Source organism: Hyperoodon ampullatus, assembly GCF_949752795.1.
Source record: "Hyperoodon ampullatus genome assembly, chromosome: 11".
Taxonomy (NCBI): Eukaryota; Metazoa; Chordata; class Mammalia; order Artiodactyla; family Ziphiidae; genus Hyperoodon; species Hyperoodon ampullatus.
Genome location: NC_136924.1, coordinates 29,460,376 through 29,481,189, shown reverse-complemented (window position 1 = coordinate 29,481,189; position 20,814 = coordinate 29,460,376). Strand labels below are relative to the sequence as shown.

The 20,814-nt window shown below is 38.5% G+C and overlaps 1 protein-coding gene across 2 annotated transcripts in view; it reads right to left on the bottom strand.

The window, feature by feature from the left end:
- Positions 1-20,814, bottom strand: part of RFX4 (regulatory factor X4) — a gene marked incomplete at both ends in the record, with an annotated part of 170,671 nt that overhangs the window by 53,392 nt on the left and 96,465 nt on the right. For both annotated transcript variants that reach the window (XM_079714121.1, XM_079714122.1), the window contains one exon: positions 19,338-19,501. In XM_079714121.1, the coding sequence (XP_079570247.1) occupies positions 19,338-19,501 (164 nt within the window). The remainder of the gene's footprint in view (positions 1-19,337; positions 19,502-20,814) is intronic.

Below are 20,814 nucleotides of genomic sequence, written 5' to 3'. Positions count from 1 at the left end.
CTCATCACCATAGGTCCCCCCGGGTCCTCCATGAGGGCCTCCTTAGTTATGCCGGCCACAAGGACCTCTCCCCACCCTCACCATCCACACCGTCCTTGCCTTCCCCCAACACCGCCTACCCTGCTCTCATTCAGTGCCCCTCGGATTCTCCCCCTAGCTGAGCAGTCCTAACTGTGCGCCTCTGCTCACTCGCTCTTTCCTTTTCCATGACTTACTACAACCTTCTCCGCACACTTCCAAACCCCCACCTCCCCCCTCTCCACCAGCAGGTGGCATCACCTCCTACTTCTCAGGGAAAACACCCCAAAAGAAGCCAGCCTTCCTGACAGAATCAAGGAGCCAGCCCCATCTCTTCCCCTCCTGCCTTCTCAGGAACCTTCCACTGCTGACTGCTCCTTCTACTGCATATTCACCTTTTTCTCTCTCTCAATCATTCCTCTTGTCATTTTAACGTGTTCAAAAATGTCTCACCTTAAAAACAAAAGACCCTCTTCTTTCCTCACTCTGTCTCCTCAAGCTACTACCCTCTTTCTTCCACTTCACAGACATACTTCTTCAGAGTTGTCTAGACTCTCCATCTCCTCTTCTTCACCTCCCATTCACTCCTCACCTCACTCCTGTACCTCCGCCTACAAAGCTCCCACCCAGGCAGCAACCTCCATCCACGACACAAACCCACAGACTCATTTTGGTCCTCACATTGCTTGCCATCTGGCAGCATTCGGCTCTGTTAGCCCTTCCTCCTTTTGGACACGTTTGCTTCACTTGGCATTTGTGACCCCTCCATCTTCTGGCTACTTCTCCCCAGTCACAAAGCTCAGCCCCCTCTACCTGGCCATTACATCTTCCAGTTCTTCCAAGTCTAGTCCTGGGCCCTCTCTTATCACACTGTATTCCTTCCTTGGATAGTTTCTCCATGCCCACAGCTTCAGTCACCATCTCTAGAGCACAGGACTTCAGAACTCTGGACCAACTGCATGCAGGACATGTCCATTTCAAAGCCCCAAAAGGTCCATCAAACTAAACATGTCCAAACAGAATGCATCATTCCCCCATCAGACCTGGTTCTTTTCTGTGTTCTCTATTTCAGTGTGCACTCTACTTTGTTGACTTTTGTTTTTAACATTTTTATTATGAAAAACTTCAAACCTTCAAATACCCATGACCCAGCATCAATAATTAGCAACATTTTGCCAGTTTAATTTATCACATGCTCCTTTTTCTTTTCTAGAGTGTTTTAAGCGAATTCAAGATGTTATGCATTTCTAACTGACAAGTTTTAAATATGTATTTATATATGTACATACATGCACACACAAACCCTTAAAACCACCATGCCATTGTTATACCCAACAGAATGAATAGTAGTTCCTTTATATTATCTAACGCTCAGTCTGTACTCAAATTTCTCTATTCCTCTCAAAGACATCTTATAGTTTGTCTGAATCAGGATCCAAACAAGTTCCACACATTGCGTAAAAGATATAATTGCCTTGTTCTATTTCTTAAGCCTTTTAAAAAAATTCTATTTCATGCCATTGGTTTATTGGCAGCATCGTGTTATTTGTTCCATGGAATGCCCCACGTTCTGATTTGGTTGATTTCTTCCTTGTAGTGACACTTAACTGTTCATTTATCCTGTGTGCTTCCTATAAACCGGGCACAAAAGGAGGAAAAAAAGAAACAAAAGCTGAAGGAACTAACAGAAAACAACTAGCAAGATAGAAGATTTTAATCCAACCATGTAAATTAATTACATTAAATATAAAGGTCTAGACATAGCAACTAAAAATTAGAAACTGTCATATTGGATAAAAAAGAAAGACCTCATATGTTGAGAATAAGAAATCTACTTTAAGTATGAAGACATAGAGTAATGGAGTGGAAAAAAGATATACCATGCAAACACTAATAAAAAAAAAAGCTGGAGTAGCTATCTTACTAATCAAAGTAAACTTCTGAACAAGAAATATTACCAGTGATAAAGAAAGGTATTACATTATGAAAAGCAGGCAATTCATCAAGAAGTCACAACAATCCTAATGTGTATATACTTAATAGAGCTTCAAAATACATGAAGCAAAAACTGATAGAAGTAAAAAAAGAAATAGACAAATCTACAATTATTGTTAGAGACATCTATATTCCTCCCTTGGTAAACAATAGAACAAATGGACAAAAAATCAACAAGGGCATAGAAAACATAAAAAATGCTAACAATAAACTTGACCTAATTGACATTTATAGAACATTCCAAAATATGACAGCAGAATATACAGTCTTTTCAAGTACACATGGAATACTCACCAACATATTCACCAACATATTCTGGGCCATCAGACAAGTCTCAAAAAAATGTGAAAGAACTGATACAATACAACATATGTAACCTGACTATAAGAAAATTAAACTAGAAATAACAGAAAGATATGTTGAAAATCCTGAAATATTTGGAAATTAACTCACTTCTAAATAACACATGAGTCAAAAAGAAAGTCAAAAAGGAAAATATTTTAATTGAATTAAAATGAAAACATAACATCAAAATTTGTGGGATGCAGCTAAGCAGTGATTAGAGGAAAATTTATAGCATTAAATGCTTTATTAGGAAAGTAGGAAGATTTATAATCAATGACCTAAGCTTCCACTTAAAGAAAATTAAAAAAGAAGAGTATATTAAATTCAAAGCAAGAACAAAAGATAAAAGCATATATCGATAATATCGAAAACAGAAAAACAGTAAGAAACCAAAGAAATCAGAGAAACTAAATGATGGTTTTTGAAGAAGATTAATAACATTGATAAACCTCTTGGGACACTGACCAAGAAAAAGAAAAGAAGATATAAACTACCCACATCAGGAACGAAAAAAGGGACATCACTACAGATCTTACAGATATTCAAAGGATAATAAGGAAATACTATGAACACGTTTAAGCTCATGGATTTAAAATTTTAGATAAAATTCTGTACAAGCTCTTACAGAAAAAGGAAGAGAGGGACCCATTTTATGAGGCCAGGATTACCCTGATACCTAAACCAGAAGACATTAAAAGAAAATAAAACTAAAGATCAATAACTCTCATGAATGTAAATCCTCAACAAGATATTAGCAATTCAGATGTAGCAATTATACTTATGTATGAAACTATCATGACCAAGTGAGTTTACCCTGGGGATGAAAGCCTGTTTCAATATTTGAAAGTCAAACAATGTAACCCACCTTATTAACAAACTAAAGAAGAAAAACCATATGATGATCTTGGTACAAAAAAGCTTTTAACAAAATTCAAAATCTTTTCATGATAAAAATTCTCAACAAACTAGAAATGGAAAGGAATTTCTCCAACCGGATACAGTGCATCCATAAAAAAAACCCTATGGCTAGCATCATTTTTATAATGAATACTGAATGCTTTTCCTTAAGATCAGGGAAAATGCAAAAATGCCACCCCTACTTAAAAGGGGACATCATTTGAGAGGTGCAATAAGACAGGAGGAGAAAAGAGTATACAGATTGCAAATCAAGACATAAAAGTGTCTTTATTCCTAGAGTACATGATTATACTCATAGAAAATCCCAAAGAATCTACAAAAAAGCTATTAGAACTAATCAGTGAGTTTAATAGGATCTCATACAAGATCAACAAACAAAAATCAATCATTGGGCTTCCCTGGTGGCGCAGTGGTTGAGAGTCCACCTGACGATACAGGGGACACGGGTTCGTGCCCCGGTCCGGGAAGATCCCACATGCTGCGGAGCGGCTGGGCCTGTGAGCCATGGCCACTAAGCCTGCGCGTCCGGAGCCTGTGCTCCGCAACGGGAGAGGCCACAACAGTGAGAGGCCCGCGTAATGCAAAAAAAAAAAAAAAAAAAAAAAAAAAAAAAAAAAAAAAAATCAATCATTTTTCTTCAACTATCAATGAACAACTAGAAACTGAATGTAAAAAATAGTAGCATTTGGGCTTCCCTGGTGGCGCAGTGGTTGGGAGTCCACCTGCTGATGCAGGGGACACGGGTTCATGCCCCGGTCCTGGAAGATCCCACATGCTGCGGAGCGGCTGGGCCCGTGAGCCATGGCTGCTGAGCCTGTGCGTCCGGAGCCTGTGCTCCACAACGGGAGAGGCCACAACAGTGAGAGGCCCGCGTACCACACACACAAAAAAAGGTAGCATTTACAATAGCACCAAAACCCACAAAATAATTAGATATAAACTTAGCAAGATATGTACAAGATCTATTTGCTAAAAACTCCAAAACTATGAAACACCAATGAAGAATATTAAAGAGGACCTAAATAGATGGAGAGATATACCACATTCATGGATTGGAAGACACAATATAGTTAGGATGTCAATTCTTTCAAAATTTATCTATAGATTCAATATAATCCTAAACAAAATTTCACAGAACTTTTTGCAGATTCTATGAACTTAATATGCAGAAGCAAAGGAACAGTTTTGAAAAAGAAGAACAAAGTTGGAGCACCCATTCTAACTGACTTTAAGACTTACTACAAAGCCACAGTCATCAGAAAAGTGTGATATTGGTGAAAGGAGGACATATAAAGGAATGGAACAGAATTGAGAGTCCAGAAATACACACACACACACACACGGCCAAGTAAGTTCCCACAAAACTTCAATGTAATTCAATAAATAAAAGTTAAGTCTTTTTAACAATTGATGCTAGAATATTTGGACTTTCATCTGCAAAAAGCAGAAATGAACCTTTATCCCTACACCTTACACCATATGGAAAACTCAAAATGAACCAATGTAAAGTCTAAAAAATTATAAATTGTAAAACCTAAAACATCTAGAACATAATCTAGGAAAAAATTGTGACCTTCCTTGGCAAATGATTATTAGATATAACACCAAAAGCAAAATCCACATCATAAAATATTGATAAATTGGACTTCACCAAAAGTTGAAAATTCTCAAGTGATAATTGTGTATAACACAAAAAGCCAAGCAAAGATTGAGAGAAAATAGTTTCAAAACACAACCCTGGAAAAGAACTTGTACCCAGAATATATAAAGAATTCTGAAACATCCATTTATGATAAAAGCTCTCCGGAAGGTGGCATAGAGGGAACATACCTCAACATAATAAAGATCATATATGACAAACCCATAGTTAACATCATACTCAATGGTGAAAAGCTGAAAGCATTTCCTCTAAGATCAGGAACAAGACAAGGATGCCCACTCTTGCCACTTCTATTCAACACAGTTTTGGAAGTCCTAGCCACAGCAATCATACAAGAAAAAGAAATAAAAGGAAATAAAAGGAATCCAAATTGAAAAGGAAGAGTAAAACTGTCATTTTGCAGATGACATGATACTATACATAGAAAATCCTAAAGACACCACCAGAAAACTCCTAGAGGTCATCAATGAATTTGGTAAAGTTGCAGGATACAAAATTAAGGCACAGAAGTCTCTTGCATTCCTATACCCTAACAACAAAATAGCATGAAGAGAAATAAAGAAAACAATCCCATTTACCATCACAACAAAAAGAATAAAATACCTAGGAATAAACCTACCTAAGGAAGCAAAAAACCTGTACTCCGAAAACTATAAGATGCTGATGAAAGAAATTGAAGATGACACAAACAGATGGAAAGATTTACTGTGTTCTTGGACTGGAAGAATCAATAATGTTAACATGGCCATACTACCCAAGGTAATCTACAGATTCAATGCAATTCCTATCAAAATACCCATGACATTTTTCACAGAACTACAACAAATAATACTAAAATTTATATGGAACTGAAAAAGATCCAGGATTGCCAAAGTAAACCTGAGAAAAAAGAAAAAAGCTGGAGGTGTAACCCTTCCAGATTTCAGACAATACTACAAAGCTACAGTAATCAAAACAGGATGGTACTGGCACAAAAACAGACACATAGTTCAACAGAACAGGATAGAAATCCCAGAAATAAACCTATGCACTTATGATCAATTAATCTACAACAAAGGAGGCAAGAATATACATTGGAGAAAAGATGGTCTCTTCAGTAAGTGGTGCTGGGAAAACTGGATAGCTACATGTAATGAAATTAGAACATTCTCTAACACCATATACAAAAATAAACTCAAAATGGATTAAAGACCTAAATGTAAGACAGATTCTATAAAACTACTAGAGAAAAACATAGGCAGAACATTCTGTGACATAAATGGCAAAAATTTTTTTGATCTGTCTCCTAGAGTAATGGAAACAAAAGCAAAAATAAATAAATGGGACCCAATTAAACTTAAAAGCTTTTGCACAGCAAAGGAAACCATAAAGAAAATGAAAAGACAACCTACGGAATGGGAGAAAATATTTGCAAATGATGCAACCAACAAGGGCTTGATTTCCAAAACATACAAACAGCTCATATAGCTCAACAACAACAAAAAAACAAACAACCCAATCAAAAAATGGGCAGAAGACCTAAACAGACATTTCTCCAAAGAAGACATACAGATGGCCAAATAGGCACATGAAAAGATGCTCAACATCACTAATTATTAGAGAAATGCAAATCAAAACTACAGTGAGGTACCACCTCACACCAGTCAAAATGGCCATCATTAAAAAGCCTACAGATAACAAATGCTGGAGAAGGTGTGGAGAAAAGGGAATCCTCCTACACTGTTGGTAAGAATGTAAATTGGTGCAGCCACTACGAAAAACAGTATGGAGGTTCCTCAGAAAACTAAAAATAGAATTACCGTATGATCCAGCAATCCCACTCCTGGGCATATATTCAGACAAAACTATAATTTGCAAAGATATATGCACCCCTATGTTCATAGCAGCACTATTTACAATAGCCAAGACATGGAAACAGCCTACAAGTCCACTGACAGATGAATGGATAAAGAAGATGTGGTACATATACACAATGGAATACTACTCAGCCATAAAAAAGAATGAAATAATACCATTTGCAGCAACATGGATGCAACTAGAGATTATCATACTAAGTGAATTAATCCAGACAAAGACAAATGCCATATGGTATCATGTATATGTGGAATCCGAAATATGGTACAAATGAACCTACCTACAAAACAGAAACAGATTCACAGACATAGAAGTTGCCAAGGGAGAGGAGGAGTAGGAGAGGGATGGACTAGAGTTTGGACTTAGTAGATGCAAACTATTACATATAGAATGGATAAACAACAAGGTCCTACTGTATAGCACAGGGAACTATACTCGATATCCTGGGATAAACCATAATGGAAAAGAACATAAAAAAAGAATGTATATATGTGTATAACTGAGTCACTTTGCTGTACAGCAGAAATTAAAACAACATTGTGAATCAACTATACTTCAGTTTAGAAAAAGAACAAATTACTGTTACACAAAACAACATGGATTATGCTAAGTGAAGTAAGTCATACTCAAAAGGCTACTTACCATGTGATTCCATTTATATAAGATTTTGGAAAAGGTGAAAGTATAAGCACAGAAAATAAATCAGTGATTGCCAGGGGCTGCCAGTGAGGAGAGGCACTGACAAAATAGGGGAAGTTTCTGAAGTGATGAAACTATTTTATATTTTGTTGTATACACTAAAAATGATGAATGTTAATGAATATAAGGTATACTTCAATAAACTTGAATTTAAAAATTAAATAATTAAAAGCTATAAAATATAAATAATAATATAAAATAAACTGATAGAACTAAGAACAAAAGTATCTGTTGTATCAATAAATGTATATGGGCTGGACTTACCCTGTAAGAGAAAAATATCAGATTGGATAATAAAACAAATTCTAATGGTTCTGTATACAAGTGAGTTATAAAGGTTAAAAATAAAATGGTGGGCAAATGTATTCCCTCAGATGAAAACAAAAAGAAAATAGAGGTCATGATTTCAATATAAGACAGGTTAAATTCTGGGCCAAAAAAAATTAAATGAGATTTTATAATGCTAAGAGTGCAATTTACAATGAAGATGTTGTAATTCATAAGGAAGGCATCACAACTCACACTGAAGACGAAGCAGTTAGAAATATCAAAGCACTAACATTCAAAAACAAAGTAATAGGAAATACAAGGTGAAACAGGTTGGCACACATTAGAAATCAGTCTTTAACTTACTAACCTTTCTCAGTCCATAACAGTCGAAGTGGACAAACACTAAGACAACATAAGAACTAAATAACAATAAATTTGGTCCAAATACATATATGTCAAAAAGTCTGTATGAAGATACAGAGTGCTTCTTCAAGTATAACAAAACTGACCATATATTAGACAACAAAATCTAAGCATAGTCTCAAAAGAAGAAATAGTTCAGAAAACAGTCTAATCACAAAGCAGTAAAGTTAAAATGAATAACATAACCAGAAAATAATAGCTTCAAGCAACTGGATATTTTTAAATGCTCTATTTAAATTCTTAGGACAAGAAGGAACTCCAAATCAATGTTGCAAAATATCTAGAAAATAACAGTATTAAAATATTACATATCAAAACCTATGAGATAGGGCTTCCCTGGTGGTGCAGTTGCTGAGAGTCTGCCTGCTGATGCAGGGGACACGGGTTCGTGCCCCAGTCTAGGAAGATCCCACATGCCGCGGAGCAGCTGGGCCCGTGAGCCATGGCCACTGAGCCTGCATGTCCGGACCCTGTGCTCCGCAATGGGAGAGGCCACAACAGTGAGAGGTCTGCATACCACAAAAAAAAAAAACAAAAAAACAAGCAAACAAAAAACCCAAAAAAACCTATGAGATAAAGCTAAAATAGTGCTCAAAGGAAAAAGCCAAACCTGAAATAATTATGTTACTAACCAAAAGTAAAAGAAAGTACATAGGGACTTCCCTAGGGATGCTGTGGTTAAGAATCTACCTGCCAGACTTCCTTGGTGGCGCAGCGGTTAGGAATCCACCTGCCAAAGCAGGGAACATGGGTTTGAGCCCTGGTCCAGGAAGATCCCACAGCTGCGGAACAATTAACCCGGTGAGCCACAACTACTGAGCCCACGTGCTGCAACTACTGAGCCTGTGTGCTGCAACTACTGAAGCCCATGAGCCTAGAGCCTGTGCTCCTCAAGAGAAGCCACCATGATGAGAAGCCTGCGCATCACAATGAAGAGTAGCCCCCACTTGTCGCAACTAGAGAAAGCCCGTGCACAGCAACGAAGACCCAACGTAGCCAAAAAAAAAAAAAAAAAAAAAAAAATCAGAAAAAAAAGAAAGTAAATACATCAAACATCTATTTTTTGGTCAATTTTTTTGGTCACTGATATAACCCAACTTCCTAGATCTGAGTCAGACACATAGGAGGCACTCAATAAATAACTGTTGAATAAATGAGTAAGAGAGTAAACTTAAGAAAGGAAAAGGACTTAAAAAAATAAAGGCAGGGCTTCCCTGGTGGCACAGTGGTTGAGAATCCGCCTGCCAATGCAGGGGACATGGGTTTGATCCCTGGTCCAGGAAGACCCCACATGCCGCGGAGCAACAAAGCCCGTGCGCCACAACTACTGAGCCTGCATGCCACAACTACTGAGGCCCTGTGCCTGGAGCCCATGCTCCACAACAAGAGAAGCCACCACAAAGAAAGCCTGCGCACTGCAACAAATAGTAGCCCACGCTCACTGCAACTAGAGAAAGGCTGCACACAGCAACAAGGACCCCATGCAGCCAAAAATAAATAAATAAATTTATTTAAAAATAAATAAATTAATTAAATAAAGGTAGAAATTAATATGTTAGAAAAAAAGAAATAATAATAATACCAGGGGCTTCCCTGGTGGCGCAGTGGTTAAGAATCTGCCTGCCAATGCAGGGGACACGGGTTCGAGCCCTGGTCTGGGAAGATCCCACATGCCGCGGAGCAACTAAGCCCGTGAGCCACAACTACTGAGCCTGCGCATCTGGAGCCTGGGCTCCACAACGGGAGAGGCTGTGACAGTGAGAGGCCGGCGCACCGCGATGAAGAGTGGCCCCCGCTCGCTGCAACTGGAGAAAGCCCTCGCACAGAAACGAAGACCCAACACAGCCAAAAATAAATAAATAAATTTAAAATAATAATAATAATAATAATACCAATAAATACATCCAAGAGCTTTTTCCTTGAAAAAAATTAAACAAATTAGGTAACCTATTCACAAAGAAATGGTAGAAAACACAACTACACAAACAAAAATGCAGTAAAACAGAAATAATCACAGACACAAAGGAAACTCAATGAATCTACAAACCCACTTTGTTCAACCCTAAGCAAGTAAATTTAAAGATCTGGAAGAAATTGATAATTTTCTCGGAAAATATAATTTATCAAAACTTACCTCAGAGAAGATAGAAAACCTAAGCTGACCAATTATAGGAAAAAAAGAAGAAAAATTTCAAAGATTTACTCCTGCAAAACACTCGGCCCAGATGCCTTCAAAGAGAAATTAATTCTGTGCAATCTTCAAGAGCAAACAATTTCAATGTTATTTAAACTATTTCAGACCTTAGGAAAAAAAGTAGGGGCAGAGGGAACCTTCCAGATTCCTTTTATGAAGCACAAATAATGATGATACCAACAACTGACAAAGATTCAACAAAAAAGAAAAGTGCAAACCAATCTCACTTCCGACTCCTGATGCAGAAATCCTTAATAAAATAGAAAAGAAAATCCTGCAACACATTAAAGAAAATAATAGACTATGAGTAAGTGGGGTGCATTCTAGGAATTCAAGAATGGTTCAATATTAGGATATGGATAATATGATCACTTCTATAGATGATGGAAAGCATTGGATAATATGCAACAACCATTCTTCATCAAAAGTTTAATGAAATAAGAAAATACAGATATTCCTTAGCATGATAGAATATCTCATTCTTAATCCAAAGCCAGCATCATGTTTAACCGAGAAACAATAGATGCATTCTCATTAAAGTCAAGAGCTTTTAACATGTTCTTGAGGAATAAGCCAACATAATTAGATAAGAGAAAAAAATTAGAAAGACATTTTTAGATAATATCATTCTAAACCTGGAAAATTTAAGAGAAGCCCCCAAAAGGAATACAACATTAAGATAGTTAAATTTAAAACAGTCAGGTCCAAATATAACACACAGAAACCAATAGCTTTCACATATATAAACAACCACCAGTCAAGAGATATGGAGGAGGGCTTCCCTGGTGGCGCAGTGGTTGAGAGTCCGCCTGTCGATGCAGGGGACATGGATTCGTGCCCCGGTCAGGGAGGATCCCACATGCCGTGTAGCGGCTGGGCCCGTGAGCCATGGCCGCTGAGCCTGTGCGTCTGGAGCCTGTGCTCCGCAACGGGAGAGGCCACAACAGTGAGAGGACCGCGTACCGCAAAAAAAAAAAAAAAAAAAAAGAGATATGGAGGAAAAGACTGCATTTACAATAGCAACAAAAAAAGTAAGAATGAATTTAATTTTAAAAAATATATGATTTATATGAAAAAATATTTACAACATTCCTGAAGGCCACAAAATTTAAGACCAGAATAAATGGCAAGGCAAACAGTGTTCTTTTCTAGGAATTCTCAGTACTATAAAGATATAATTCTCCCTAAATTAATCTATAAGTGTAATGTAATCCCAATGAACATACATATATTTATATATAAATTTTTATATGTATATAAATACTTAAATAGACAAACGGATGCTAAGGTAATTTATATGGAAAAATAAGAGACAATAACAGGAAAATTCTACAAACAGAATTAAGTATGAGGAGCTAGCCTATCAAATATTAAAATATGTTTAAAAGCGCAAAACTTAAAGACAGCGTGACCCTGGAACATGAATATATAGAAATATCTATGGTATAGGCTAGCAAGTCTAGAAATAGCACCAATACATATAACATTTACTACAATAAATAGAAGGCACCTCAAATCTGTGAAGAAAAAATGGAATAGTTAACATATGTATGGGGATAAGGAGAGCTGTTGGGGAAAAAATGAAGCCACACTTTACATCTTACACAAGGATGAATTCCAAATTGGATAAAAGTTCAAAAGTACAAAATCAAAGCATAAAGTTTGTAGGATAAGCCATGGGAAAATTATTTTGTAACTGGAGTGGGAAAGACTTCTAAAAACAATGATACAAAATCCAGAAGCCATAAAAACAAGGACTGATAAAATCAACTACACAAATATATTTTCTGTATGGCAAAAACAAAGCAACACAATGAGAAAATATTTGTAACTCTTATTACAGATAAATGGTTAATATTCCTAAAAAATAAAGAGCTCTTAAAAATCAATGAGATAGCCTCATCCACCAGAGGGCAGACAGCAGAAGCAAGAAGAACTACAATCCTGCAGCCTGTGGAACAAAAACCACATTCACAGAAAGATAGACAAGACGAAAAGGTAGAGGGCTATGTACCAGATGAAGGAACAAGATAAAACCCCAGAAAAATGACTAAATGAAGTGGAGATAGGCAACCTTTCAGAAAAACAATTCAGAATAATGATAGTGAAGATGATCCAGGACATCAGAAAAACAATGGAGGCAAAGATCGAGAAGATACAAGAAATGTTTAACAAAGACCTAGAAGAATTAAAGAACAAACAAACAGAGATTAACAATCCAATAAGCAAAATGAAAACTACACTAGAAGGAATCAATAGCAGAATAACTGAGGAAGAAGAACGGATAAGTGACCTGGAAGACAGAATGGTGGAATTCACTGCTGCAGAACAGAATAAAGAAAAAAAAATGAAAAGAAATGAAGACAGCCTAAGAGACCTCTGGGACAACATTAAACGCAACAACATTCGCATTATAGGGGTCCCAGAAGGAGAAGAGAGAGAGAATGGACCCGAGAAAATATTTGAAGAGATTATAGTCGAAAACTTCCCTAATATGGGAAAGGAAATAGCCACCTAAATCCAGGAAGCGCAGTGAGTCCCATACAGGATAAACCCAAGGAGAAACACGCCAAGACACATAGTAATCAAATTGACAAAAATTAAAGACAAAGAAAAATTATTGAAAGCAACAAGGGAAAAACAACATAAGGTTAAGAGCTGATTTCTCAGCAGAAACTCTACAAACCAGAAGGGAGTGGCATGATATACTTAAAGTGATGAAAGAGAAGAAACTACAACCAAGATTACTCTACCCGGCAAGCATCTCATTCAGATTTGATGGAGAAATCAAAAGCTTTACAGATAAGCAAAAGCTAAGAGAATTCAGCACCACCAAACCAGCTCTACAACAAATGCTAAAGGAACTTCTCTAAGTGAGAAACACAAGAGAAGAAAAGGACCTACAAAAACAAAACCAGAACAATTAAGAAAATGGTCATAGGAACATACATATCGATAATTACCTTAAATGTGAATGGATTAATGCTCCAACCAAGAGACACAGGCTTGCTGAATGGATACAAAAACAAGACCCATCTATATGCTGTCTACAAGAGACCCACTTCAGGCCTAGGGACACATACAGGCTGAAAGCGAGGGGATGGAAAAAGATATTCCACGCAAATGGAAATCAAAAGAAAGCTGGAGTCGCAATACTCGTATCAGATAAAATAGACTTTAAAATAAAGAATGTTCAAGAGACAAGGAAGGACACTACATAATGATCAAGGGATCAATCAAGAAAAAGATATAACAATTATAAATATATATACACCCAACATAGGAGCACCTCAACACATAAGGCAACTGCTAACAGGTGTAAAGAGGAAATCAACAGTAACACAATAATAGTGGGGGACGTTAACACCTCACTTACACCAATGGACAGATCATTGAGCACCTCACTACATAAGACAACTGCTAACAGCTGTAAAAGAGGAAATCGAAAGTAACACAGTAATAGTGGCGGACTTTAACACCTCACTTACACCAATAGACAGATCATCCAAAATGAAAATAAATAAGGAAACACAAGCTTTAAATGACACAATAGACCAGATAGATTTAATTGATATTTTTAGGACATTCCATCCAAAAACAGCAGATTACACTTTCAAGTGCACACGGAACATTCTCCAGGATAGATCACATCTTGGGTCACAAATCAAGGCTCAGTAAATTTAAGAAAATTGAAATTGTATCAAGCATCTTTTCTGACCACAATGCTATGAGATTAGAAATGAATTACAGGGAAAAAAGTGTAAAAAAACACAAACACATGGAGGCTAAACAATACATTACTAAATAACCAAGAGATCACAGAAGAAATCAAAGAGGAAATCAAAAAATACCTAGAGACAAATGACAATGAAAACACGACGATCCAAAACCTATGCGATGCAGCAAAAGCAGTTCTAAGAGGGAAGTTTATAGCAATACAATCCTACCTCAAGAAACAACAAACATCTCAAATAAACAATCTAACCTTACATGTAAAAGAACTAGAGAAAGAAGAAAAAACAAAACCCAAAGTTAGTAGAAGGAAAGAAATCATAAAGATGAGAGCAGAAATAAATGAAATAGAAACAAAGAAAACAATAGCAAAGATCAATAGAAGTAAAAGCTGGTTCTTTGAGAAGATAAACAAAATTGATAAACCATTAGCCAGACTCATCAAGAAAAAGAGGGAGAGGACTCAAATCATTAAAACTAGAAATGAAAAAGGAGACGTCACAACAGACATTGCAGAAATACAAAGCATCCTAAAAGACTACTATAAGCAACTCTGTGGCAATAAAATGGACAACCTGGAAGAAATGGGCAAATCCTTAGAAAGGTATAACCTTCCAAGACTGAACCAGGAAGAAATAGGAAATATGAACAGACCAATCACAAGGCATGAAATTGAAACTGGGATTAGAAATCTTCCAGCAAACAAAAGTCCAGGACTAGATATCTTCACAGGTGAATTCTATCAAACATTTAGAGAAGAGCTAACACCCATCCTTCTCAAAATCTTCCAAACAATTGCAGAGGAAGGAACACTCCCAAACTCATTCTATGAGGCCACCATCACCCTGATACCAAAACCAGACAAAGATACTACAAAGAAGGAAAATTACAGACCAATATCACTCATGAATATAGATGCAAAAATCCTTAACAAAATACTAGTAAACCAAATCCAACAACACATTAAAAGGATCATGCACCATGATCAAGTGGGATTTATCCCAGGGATGCAAGGATTCTTCAATATATGCAAATCAATCAATGTGATACACCATAATAACAAACTGAAGAATAAAAAACGTATGATCATCTCAATAGATGCAGACAAAACTTTTGACAAAATCCAACACCCATTTATCATAAAAACTCTCCAGAAAGTGTGCATAGAAGGAAACTACCTCAACATAATAAAGGCCATATACGACAAACCCACAGCAAATGTCATTCTCAATGGTGAAAAACTGAAAGCATTTCCTCTAAGATCAGTAACAGGACAAGGATGGCCACTCTCACCACTATTATTCAACATAGTCTTGGAAGTCCTAGCCACGGCAACCAGAGAAGAAAAAGAAATAAAAGGAATACAAATTGGAAAAGAAGAAGAAAACTGTCACTGTTTGCAGATGACATGATACTATACATAGAGAATCCTAAAGATGCCACCAGAAAAGTACTAGAGCTAATCAATGAATTTGGTAAAGTTGCAGGATACAAAATTAATGCACAGAAAGCTCTTGCATTCCTATACACTAATGATGAAAAATCTGAAAGAGAAATTAAGGAAACACTCCCATTTACCATTGTAACAAAAAGAATAAAATACCTAGGAATAAACCTACCTAGGGAGACAAAAGGCCTTTATGCAGAAAACTATAAGACAGTGACGAAAGAAATTAAAGATGATACCAACAGGTGGAGAGATATACCATGTTCTTGGATTGGAAGAAGCAATACTGTGAAAATGACTATACTACCAAAGCAATCTACAGATTCAATGTAATCCTTATCAAATTACCAATGGCATTTTTTACAGAACTAGAACAAAAAATGTTAAAATTTGTATGGAGACACAAAAGACCCCAAATAGCCAAAACAGTCTTGAAGGAAGAAAATGGAGCTGGAGGAATTGGGCTCCCGGACTTCAGACTATACTACAAAGCTACCATAATCAAGACAGTATGGTACTGACACAAAACCAGAAATATAGATCAATGGAACAGGATAGAAAGCCCAGAGATAAACCCACGCACCTATGGTCAACTAATCTATGACAAAGGTGGCAAGGATATATAATGGAGAAAAGACAGTCTCTTCAGTAAGTGGTGCTGGGAGAACTGGACAGCTACATGTAAAAGAATGAAATTAGAACACTCCCTAACACCATACACAAAAATAAACTCAAAATGGATTAGAGACCTAAATGTAAGACTGGACACTATAAAATTCTGAGAGGAAAACATAGGAAGAACAAACACTCTTTGACATAAGTGACAGAAAGATCTTTTTTGATCCACCTCCTAGAGTAATGGAAATAAAAACAAAAATAAATAAATGGGACCTAATGAAACTTAAAAGTTTTTGCACAGCTAAGGAAACTACAAACAAGACAAAAAAACAACCCTCATAATGGGAGAAAATATTTGCACATGAATCAACGGACAATGTATTAATCTCCAAAATATATAAACAGCTCATGCAGCTCAATATGAAAAAAACGAACAACCCAATCCAAAAATGGGGAGAAGACCTAAACAGACATTTCTCCAAAGAAGACATACAGATGGCCAAGAAGCACATGAAAAGCTGCTCAACATCACTAATTATTAGAGAAATGCAAATCAAAACCACAATGAGGTATCACCTCACACCAGTTAGAATGGGCATCATCAGGAAATCTACAAACAACAAATGCTGGAGAGGGTGTGGAGAAAAGGGAACCCTCTTGCACTGTTGGTGGGAATGTAAATTGATACGGCCACTATGGAGAACAGTACGGAGGTTCCTTAAAAAACTAAAAACAGAATTACCATATGACCCAGCAATCCCACTACTGGGCCTATACTCAGAGAAAACCACAATTCAAAAAGACATATGTACACCAATGTTCATTGCAGCACTGTTTACAATAGCCAGGTCATGGAAGCAACCTAAATGCCCATCGACAGACGAATGGATAAAGAAGTTGTGGTACATATATACAATGGAATGTTACTCAGCCATAAAATGGAACAAAATTGGGTCATTTGTAGAGAGGTGGATGGATCTAGAGACTGTCATACAGAGTGAAGGAAGTCAGAAAGAGAAAAACAAATATTGTATATTAACGCATATATGTGGAACGTAGAAAAATGGTACTGATGAATTGGGAGATTGGGATTGACATATATACAATAATATGTATAAAATGGATAACTAATAAGAACCTGGTGTATAAAAAAATAAATTAAATAAAATTCAATTTAAAAAAATCAATGAGAAAAACATCAACTACCAAACAGAAAAATAGTCAAAGGATAAGAACAGAGAGTTCATGGGAAAGAAATAGAAATCACTCTTAAAGACATGAAGAGATACTCAACTCCATTCGTAATAGGATAAATGCAAATTAAAACTTCACTGAGCCAAGTTTAAGTCACAGACCCTTTGAACCAGGAATTCAGCCCTTTAGGAATTTATCCTGCACATATACTCTATGTAGTAGGATGAAGGGTTGTTCCCCCCATAATATGTCCACCTGGAACCCGTGAAGTTGACCTTATTTGATAAAAGGGCCTTTGTGGATATGATTAAATTAAGGATCTTGAGATGAAACCTTGGATTAACTGGGTGGACCTTAAATCCAGTGACAAGTGTCCTTACGGGAGACAGCAAGACACAGAGTGGGAATCAATGTGAAGATGGGAGGCAGAGACTGGAGTGATGCAGCTACAAGCCAAGGAATGCCAAGCATAGACGGCACCCATCAGAAGCTGTGAGAGAGGCACAGATCAGATCCTCCCTTAAAGTCTCTGCAAAGAACCAACCCTGACAACACCTTGATTTTAGACTTGTGGCCTCCAGAACTGTGAGGGAATACGTTTGTTGTTTTCAGCCACCCAGTTTGTGGTACTTGGTTATTGAAGCCCTAGGAAACTAACAAACTGCACCATGTAAAAGAATGTACTAGGGCTTGCTTGGTGGCGCAGTGGTTGAGAGTCCGCCTGCCGATGCAGGGGACACGGGTTCGTGCCCCGGTCCGGGAAGATCCCACATGCCGTGGAGCAGCTGGGCCCGTGAGCCATGGCCGCTGAGCCTGTGCGTCCGGAGCCTGTGCTCCGCAACAGGAGAGGCCACAACAGTGAGAGGCCCACATACCGCAAAAAAAAAAAAAAAGAAAGTACTAAAAACATCATTCATCACAGCACTGTAATAGGACAAGATTGGAAACATCAAGACAACTAATCAAACTCAATACAGAGGAACAATATGCAGATGTGAAAAAGAAAAAAAAAACCTTTTTATAGACTGATGTAAAATGCTCTCTGTAGCAATCCCAACAGGAAACAGATGCCACTCAGAACACTAGAGTTTGTTTATAAGGGACAAGTCATAAAGGCGTGGGTAGTCATAGGAGAACCCATAAAGGTGACCGCTGCAACTGGGGGTTAGGGTCAGCAGGCTCTCATCCACCTCATGACCAAAGGACAACCTGGAGGGAGAGAGGCGGCCTGGAAGGCAGCAGAGCCCAGTGGAGGTACGTGGCCAGCTGGGGGTGACCTCATAGGGAAGGAGGTAGTGAGGCAATCTCCTGACTTCACCCTCCTCCCTCCCTTTGATGTCCCTTCTGACCCCCTCCCCACCACCGGCTGATCGGGGCTGGAAGCCAGAGGGAAAGGGAGCCCAGTAAGGAGTTCCATGCAGTCCACCCTCCCCACCTACCCCTCACAGGGCAGAAGGCAGCGTGGAACACAGCGGAGCCTGCATCTGAAGGGGCACAGAAGCTGCCCAACACAGTCTCCAAGACTTGTTTTTTTGAAACAAGGTACAGAACAGCATATGTAGTATGTCATCATTTGAGTAAGAAAAAGTATATGTTGTGCACTGGTTACATGTGCATAGCAGATCCGGACGGGGCCCTAAGAAAATGACTGTATTTGATGCTCTGGGGAGAGGACCTGGGTATCTGGGGAAGAAGATTAGGAGGGAGACTTTTCACTGTGTAACATATCATCCTTTTTGAATTCTGAATGATACAAGAGGTTCAAAATGTTAAATTTTATTTATACTGGAAATATTAAATTTTATTTATATTCAAAAAGATAAATGAAATTTAATATTTTAGAGTCCAATATTAATGGTCTTTACAAGGGAGGCCCCCAGACAGTGCATGGTTCTATTCAATAAATGAGAAGCAGGAACGATACCTGCTGAGGACCAACCATGAGGGGATATGAGAAGAAGCGTGCCCACCTGTCAGGTAATGCCTGCAGCACAGTGGGCATCAGCACTCCGGAGATAGCTTTGTAGAGGATGGAGTCACACACGCCGACGATGTTCACCACCGTGGAGGAGCCCAGCACGGGCAGCATGTGGGGCGGCATTCCTTGCCAAAAGTGCAGAAGGAAACTTTGAACCTGTATCAACCCACAGAGAGAAGAACCGTTGAGGTTACACAAGGCCCTCCCAGCAGAGCCTTGGGACTCAGCCAAGGCCAGCCCAGTCCACAGCGCTATTCTCTTCTCCCCTTGCGGCAGCAGAGGCCGTCCCAGCCTGGGTGGCTTACGAGGCCCCGGAAGGTCCTCCTGTCCCAAGTCTTCACCCTGCCCGTGTGGGTGCACGCCCCCTGCTGGAGAAGCACTTGGCCTGGCAGCCTGGGGTCTCTCCTGCCCTGGGAGAGAGCAGCAGCCCGTTAACCCACCTGCCCCTTCATGCTTGCCGCGGTCTGGGTAAAAAGTTTAAGAAAGGGAAGGTGGGATGTTGCTTCTAAAAAGCTCAGAGCACTACAACTATTCTTTGGGCCTGTTGGTGCCTCGGGGACCCCAGGGTATTCTGGAAAGGAAGGGAACATTGTGTGAGTTGCTGGTAAGAGGACTGTGTCTAAGAGGAAGAAGAGCAGGTGTCACAGACAGAAGTCTCCTGATACAATCTTGTGCGCCCCAAAAATGGATAAAGTGCAAAGGCCTCTTCGTGGCCAAATTCGACCATTTTCTCAAAGAGCCCTTGGTGCAGCCTCGGCTGGCTAGCGTCATTATGGGACGCTAGACGGTGCCATCTGGACAGTAAGGTACGAGGACACCTAACCCAACCATTAGCACAGGACAGAAATCTAAGCAGGCACTCAAAATGGAGTTATTGTTATTAATACGAGGATAGCAGGCCCCCTATCCCTGTATCTTCCAGGGTCTGAGTTGGAGGTCAGGGAGAGAGCAGGTGGGAGGTGGGACAAGATAAGGGAAGTGAAGGGACACGGTAGAAGATGGTTACCTGGTACGCATAACAACACTAAAGATGCCTAGACTTCAGCTAACATTGAGGAGTGACTCATCTTAAAGTTAGGGAACAAATAATTGAAGTTTTGTGAATTCTTACAAGCTCAACGTGGTTCCTGTACTATGTATCTTTCTTTCCTCCACAGATGGGCACTCCTGAACCCCTGTGTACAGCACTGCCCACATCTCTGGTTCCCCAAATCAATCCTGACCCAAGGCAGGAGGTCATTTAGTACCCAAGTCTAACACTTTGGAGGTGGTATTATTAATGGTGTCAGCGTTATGTATTTATTGAGTGCTACTATACGCCAGGAACTTAGCACAGGTTCTCTCAGTTAATACTACAGCTTAGGATCACTGCTCCCATTTTGTAGAGACATTAACTTATTTGTCCAAAGCCAGACAGCAAGTCAGGGAATGGACGAATTTGTCTTTTCACAAATCAGTCTAGTGGCTAG